General features: G+C 40.9%; 1 protein-coding gene across 1 annotated transcript in view; it reads right to left on the minus strand.

Moving 5' to 3' along the window:
• LOC108801558 (cyclin-dependent kinase 4 inhibitor B-like) overlaps nt 1-6967 on the minus strand; it is a 10538-nt gene extending 3571 nt beyond the window's left edge. Inside the window, exon 1 of the mRNA XM_018573450.1 lies at nt 6781-6967. Coding sequence (XP_018428952.1) covers nt 6781-6906 — 126 coding nt within the window. The 5' untranslated portion in view covers nt 6907-6967. The remainder of the gene's footprint in view (nt 1-6780) is intronic.
• Between the last annotated feature and the right edge of the window lie 357 nt (nt 6968-7324).

Consider the following 7324-nt stretch of genomic DNA (forward strand, 5'->3'; position numbering starts at 1 on the left):
ATATATATATATATATATATATATGTAGAAATGAAGACTATTTATAATTAGCACAGTACACTTTGTGTAGCACTTGGTTTACACACCTTGGTAGAGCACTTTTCATTGTTTTTTGCACAATATTGTGAACTATTGCACAGTCTCTGAACAGGGAATTTATTTATATTTTGCACTGTATTGTGATTCCATTCACTATTTTAAAGGAGATAATTGGTACTTTATACTTTGATATATTTGTTCATCATTGTAGAAGCGCAGTGCACTATTTGCATTATATTGTTAAGTCTCTTTATTTATAGCACCGCGGCTGATTAGATTGTACATTCACACCTATTCTTAGCGCCATTTTGACAATTGGTAATAACCACTATATACAGTATCTTATAGGGAGGTGTCGCCCCTGTTAGACAGGGGCTAAGCAGGGAAACATGTCTGGGTTCTGGACAACAGTCTCCAATATAATCATATAAAGGAAACAAAAACACAAAGACGAATGACTCATGAAAATCTGCAGCATGCAATACAGTTGTTTGGCAATAGTGAGTTACATAAGGTGCTTCTATGAGCCAAAAAGGAATTGTGGAGAAAGAATAGACAGATTAAAGTGACATTAAAGTCACATCCCCCCTCCCCCATGCCTCCCAACCTCCCTGGCGGTATGATTTTTTATTTTGTAATGTAATTTTTTGGTCTGTTTTTTTTTCTGAATTGTTTTCGTCTTTGTCGTTTTTTTTTTTAATATGCCGCTGGTTCCGCCCCCCTGCGACGCGTACGCTCGCAAGGGACGTAACCCAGAAGCCGGCATCGGCCGCAGAACACAGAAAGCAGTAAATGCTATGCGGCATTCCCGAGTGTAGCTCGGGGTTACCGCTTATGGTATGGAAAAGTAACCCCGAGCTACACTCGGGAATACCGCCAGGGAGGTTAAATGATGCCTCTTGATCTGATCATCTTCTTCTTTCTAGTAGTTTTCAGGAGTCCCTCCAGCATTAGTGCTGGTCTCTGATCCACTGAAGACTGCTGTCTCTTCCTGTCCTACAGTGTCTGTCCGCATGCACACTCCAGACTGCCTGCATTGACTTACACTGTGTCTCTCCTGTTCTCACGGATGAAGATCTCTACTGCGCATGTGCCCACCCTATGATCCTTCACGGCCGCTTGAGAATCTTCAGATCTTCGGACGGGAGTGAGCGGCGGAGACAGAGGTAAGTAATAACCTTTTTTTATGTCTTTGCATATATCTACTGCTTCCTAGCAGTAGCTGTATCCAATACAAAAGAGTTTAATTTGACGTCAAGCTTTTATTTTAAATATATATTTATACCATTTTTGCTCCAGGGTGCATGTTAGGATAACACAGATCCAGCACTGTATCATTAAAGTGACACTAAACTCAGGAGATACATTTTTAAGATCCCTAACTATTAACAATGCTGTATCTTATTTGTGTATCACTCAGCTGTAGATCCTCAAATCATCTCTGAATTGGTGCTGACACTGTCCTTCCTTCTGGAGGGTGGCTACTTCTGTTCCCCATGGACCCTGTGTGTGTTGTAAAGTAATCACTGCTCCAAGCTCACTCCTGTGATGGACTACAATCTCACGTTTAGTTTACTAATTTGTATTGAACTTGTAGTCCTTCACGGGAGCGAGATTGGAGCGGTGACTACTTTACAACACACACAGGGACCATGGGAAATAAAAGTAGCCACCCTCCAGAAGGAAGAACAGTGTCCGCACCAATTCAGAGATGATTTGAGGATCTACAGCCGAGTGAAACACAAATAAGATTTTTGTTAATAGTTCAGATACTTGAATGCATTTTTAGTATATTTTTACACCATGTCCAGACCAGATCTGCAAATGCAGTGTAGTGCATTTTTGATGCGTTCGCATTCTCGCTCTTTTTACTCTAAAGTGGGCTTTTGTGTGCAGTGCAGTGTGTTCCAGTATGTTTGCATGCATTTTTAAAGTGTTTACATGCATTCCGGTGTGTTCCAGACCAGAGAAAATGAGACGAGCAGTATTTTCTTGTCTGGACCAGACTGCGCTGGTGTGCACAGAGCCCAAAAATACAATAGGGATACATCGGGATGCTTTTTTGGTCCAGGAATAAACTGTTCTTGTACAGACATGGTGGGAACAAGCCCTAAGGGCCCAGTCACACCATATCCAGTGCATTCTGGTGTGATTCCAGCCTGGAACGCACTGGATCGCATAGATCAAGCCGGGCAGTGTTCTGGGACGGGAGGGGGCGTGGCGGTGCCATTCATGTCAATGGCACAGCAGACACGGCCCCCTGCCCGCAGTGTGCTCATCTGCACCGGAAAGCAAGGTACAGGAATGCCCTATGTTCCGGTGCAGTGCGATCTTCAAACATAGTGCATGCAGAATTTTTTCAGATCGCACTGAACAGAAACCGAGGACATTCCAGTACCACGCGTTCCGTTGCGGGCGGGGGGAGGGGGCGTGTCTGTGGTGCCATTGACATGCCCCCTCCCTCCCCAGAATGCTGCCCAGCTTGATCTATGCGTTCCAGTGTGTTTCGGGTGGAAACTGCACCAGAACGCACTGGATATGGTGTAATAGGGCCCTAAGGGTTGAAGTAGTTGTTGAAGAAGACCCAAAGACTCTGTCAAGTCTAATGCTGGCCATACACTAGTCATTTTTAACTTCAGTCTCCACTTTGCTTTTGTATTCTGAGAGCAGTAGGGGGGGGGGGGGGGGGAAATTTATCAAAACTGGAGCAGACGAAAACTGGAGCAGTTGTGCACGGCAACAAATCAGCTTCTCTGTTTCATTTTCAAATCTTAACTGAGCAAACCGAAGAGAGAAGCTGATTGGTTGCCCTGGGCAACTGCTCCAGATTCTGCCTGCTCCAGTTTTGATAAATTCCCTGGGCGTTTCCCTGTCAGAATACTCCAGTGACCAACGAAGACTCACTGCAGTCATTTTCCAGTCTAGTCAGTATTCTAACTACTAGTTTTGTTTGAACCGTATATTACTCATCAAACAGCTCAATCTCTATATCTGATGATGTACATTTCTATCAATATTACTCACGCATCTATAAGTATAATCGATGATATAAAGCTAGTAGCTCACACCATAGTAGTGTACAGAAGAAAAAAAACATTGTTTTGACTGTTATAAGGTTGAAAAGCAACAAATGATTCCACACTGTTTATTGCACACGGGAAGCACACCGTAAATCAGCATCAAATAGTAAAACAAGCCGGTGTTCTGTTTTTTCTCTGGACCCGTAAGATTTCCGGACTTCCAGGGGCGTGTGCTGGGCGTACAGGGGGCGTGGCTGTTCGCGCAAACTCCGCTCCGAGTCCAGAAATTCACACGCCCCTGGAAGTCCAGAAATCTCAATGGTCCAGGGAAATGACGGAACACCGGCTCCATAGAAAACATGATAAATACTGGGATAAAGCAGGCTTTATATCCATAAAACGGACACCTCGGTGTTTAAATGAATGGTGGGAGTGATGTTTGACTGGCAGGTTTTAGGCAGAAGTTTGTGCATATAGGGGTCTGGACCATAAAAAATAGGAAAATGTGAAATCTTTATGTTTTTTCATTGATATCTCTTTTTTCTTTAGTATATTATTTCACATTCAGTATTTATGGAGTTGTAAAAAAAAAACAAAAAACCCAGAAAGAATGGCAAGCATTGTGTAAATTGACAAACCTTTAATTTCGGAAAACAATTACCAAAAAAAGGTTCGACTATGAAGGAGAAAGATAGGAGGGAATACAAAGTGGGTCATTGATGAAAGGAAATACATATGACTGCTTATTTGACATTTCCTATTCATGAGATCCAAAAGGGAGCTGTGCGGATTTCATCATTTCGGCTGATTGGACCCTTATACATTATTTATGATCGACAAGTACACATTAGTTTGTTCTTCCTCAGAAGATCTTTATAATCTGGGATGTGGTCGGAAAAATATGTGTGCGAAGTTACCCTAATGGGTTAGATGGGTCCTGGACCACCGATAAATTCAAATCTATGTTTTCTTTATTATTATTGCTACTATTATTATTATTGCTACTATTATTATTAATTATTATTATTAATATTATTATTATTATTGCTGTAATATTATTATTACTACTACCACTATTATTGTTATTATTATTGCTATACTATTATTAATAATATTATTATTATTGCTATAATAATAATAATAATAATATGTGTATTCAGAATCATAGGTGTGTATGTGTTTTATTAGTGTTCAGAGTATGAAGAGGGGAATGTCTTTTTTATGTTGCCTATTGAATTCGTCTATTTATTTGTGTTTTTCCTATTTTCAGTTGAGAAAAACAAAATACAGGAAGCTATACGGAATTTTGATGCTATAAATATAATAGTTTAGCGGAATTGCTGAACCATTGCACTGGCACACTGAACAGAAGAAAATAAGCATTGCATTTTGTATTATTCGTTAAAAACTATGACATGATTCCATGAATTCTACATGGCCTGTATATTACACACGGGCTATGCACAAAGGACACCATAAATCAGCACCTTACTCCAGCCAAGGCCACAAGACAACCTATTGAGGAGGGGGATTCATAAAACTGAAGCAGATAGAATCTGGACTATGGCAACCAATCAGCTTCTTTCTTCAGCTTGTTCAGTTAAAGTTCGGAAATGAAAGCTAGAAGCTGATTAGTTGCCATGCTCAGCTGCTTCAGATTTTGTCTGCTTTGGTCTTAGTAAACTCTAACTAGTGGGCATATTGCTTGTATAACGCAGGTCATAAATACATCAATTTTCGGGCAGTGTTAATAATTTTTAATTTACATTTCGCATTTTTTCCCAAACGGATCAATGTAACATGCAAATCACAGCTTCTGCTGAGCAGATTGACAGTCTGGGATGCACTGTGGCTGGTGTGAACTATCCCTTATGTTCATGTATGTGTTGTCTTGATCAGTTAGGTATTGTGATTAACAGCTGCTGCATACAGCTGTGCGGTCAGCACAGGAGGGGATATATATATATAATGTATTTATATGTGTGTATATATATATATATATGTATATATATATATATATATATATATACTATTTTTGTGTTCTCAAAAAAAAAACTGGGTAATTACTACGTGACCTATAATTCTGTAATTCCATGCTCTATCCACTACTCCAAAGTGATGTTGTTTCTGGAGCCGGGTGATTACGGCTTACCTTCCTATACAAATTGTGTAATGAAATTGTGTAATAACCGACTCTGGTCGCTTTCATTGGTTTTCAGTTAAGAATCGATTATTTGTTTCCTCCACGGAGGGTTATTAACTGATAAAGGGGCATAGACCGATTCACCAAAGTGAATATTTACTGAATGTAATAAATAAGTCCACAGTCTATCCATCAATCTATCTGTCATCTATTTATCTCTCTCTTCCTCTCCCCCCTTCTCTCTCTCTCTCCCCCTCTCTCTCTCTCTTCCCCTCTCCCTCTCTCCCTCTTTCTCTTCCCCTCTCCCTCCCCCCCCTCCCCGCCCCTTCTCTTCTCTCCAGTTTAATTGGCTCAGGGTATACTTTGTGTTTCAGTGTTCTTTTTATTGTTTTTATTTGTATCTATTTTTTAAAACTTGAATTCCTGAATAAAAACACACTTTAGAAAATCCTGTCCAAGCATCGAGTGATGTGCTAACATGGAAATATCCCCAATTAGCGGGTAAGATTCTACAATGTAGAGAGGATGTAACATTGTATCCATGAAGATGTGTCTAGACACACTGGAAGAAAACAGCTTTCATTGTCCAGGTTGGAGGGGAATATACCCAGCTCTATGTCCTTCTTTATTATAGAAGCTCTCTGCATACATGTATAGGTTCAGAATAAACATAATACATGGTTTCGGGTGATTATTATCCTTTGCTTTTCTAAATGAAATAGGTCTCTGTTTATGTTATTCTCTACAGAGGTTATTTCCCTATATTTCAGAGGAGTAGATCTACATAATAACAATAATAATAACGAAGTACTTGGATCGTTGATCTGTTTTCACCCAATCAGCATCAAGAGCCACATTCTATTGTTTCTTGTACTTTAGTAGATACAACTGTATCTCTAGATACAATCTTTTTTTTCTTCTAGCCATGGATAGAGTAGAGAAGGATAGTTAGTTAGATAGATAGATAGATAGATAGATAGATAGATCGATCCCAAAGTTTTTATTGCTGCCTGTGTCCCATTGGAGGGGATTTGTGTGACCATTCTCACCCATAAAGAAAATGAGGGGAAATCCACATCTTAAGAGCTTTTTTTTAGAACAAGTAGGGAGAGGGAAATGTTAAGGGACAGCTGTCTGATAGGGGAATTTCCCTGCCATTGGCTATCTGCCATTGGCTACCTGGAACTCCCTGGTACATCTCTGGGACAGGGAATGAAGATAAATCTCCCCAATGGTACACAGACAGCAAAACATTCATTGACAGGGGTTTAACTCTATTTAAAAAAAATGTTTTGGCTATACATGCACTTTAAACTTACTATGTATAGAGCATAGAGGAAGGAGTGTAAGCAGCATAGCTCACCCTAGGCAGACATGACACTGGCCCTCTCCTACTGCAGCAGCTGTGCCCATACATTGCCCCCACACTCAGCACTTATATCAAACAGCGCCATATCTAGCGAAGCTGACCCTAAATCTGGGCACATACTGCCCCCTACTGGTATTTTATACAATCTCCATCACATTGTTACTATTAATATAGAGGATAGATCCACTCTCCCCAATTGGTCCACTTACCTGGATAGGTGTTCTTCCCAGGGAGTTCGTAGCATTGGGATCTACTCCGTTATTCAATAGCTCAGTGACCACTTGGAGATTTCCAGTGGCTGCTGCAGTTGCTAGTCTGTCTATCTCAGAAGCCATTCTTCATTGATGATCTGATGATAGTGGAACTCCAAAAAGACCCTTCCTAGGGGATGACTATATAAGAGCCGCTTGTAGCGCCCCTTTCTGCTCACACTCTGCTACTGCTCTCCATTGCAGTCAGATGAGGGTCTTCAGCCAGCGCAGCTCCAATGCATTCAGCTGCAGGTTCCCTCTGAATCCTCTGCCACTGGCATCAGGCAACTATCTGTTTCCTTCTGTCTACACCTGACTTTCAGCTGTCACATCTTCTGACAGTCGAGGTGGGGCTACCCTCAGTGCGTAATAACTAAAGCCATCAGCTGCTTGTTGTGACATGTCTCAACAATACAAAACAGCTGACGGGATATTTATATATCTGGAAGAAAAAAGATTCCATACGCCCCCTGCTGGCGTGACCAGTCATGACAGCCGGCTT

Source organism: Nanorana parkeri, unplaced genomic scaffold (genome assembly GCF_000935625.1).
Source record: "Nanorana parkeri isolate BGI_ZX_2015 unplaced genomic scaffold, ASM93562v1 scaffold47, whole genome shotgun sequence".
Taxonomy (NCBI): domain Eukaryota; kingdom Metazoa; phylum Chordata; class Amphibia; order Anura; family Dicroglossidae; genus Nanorana; species Nanorana parkeri.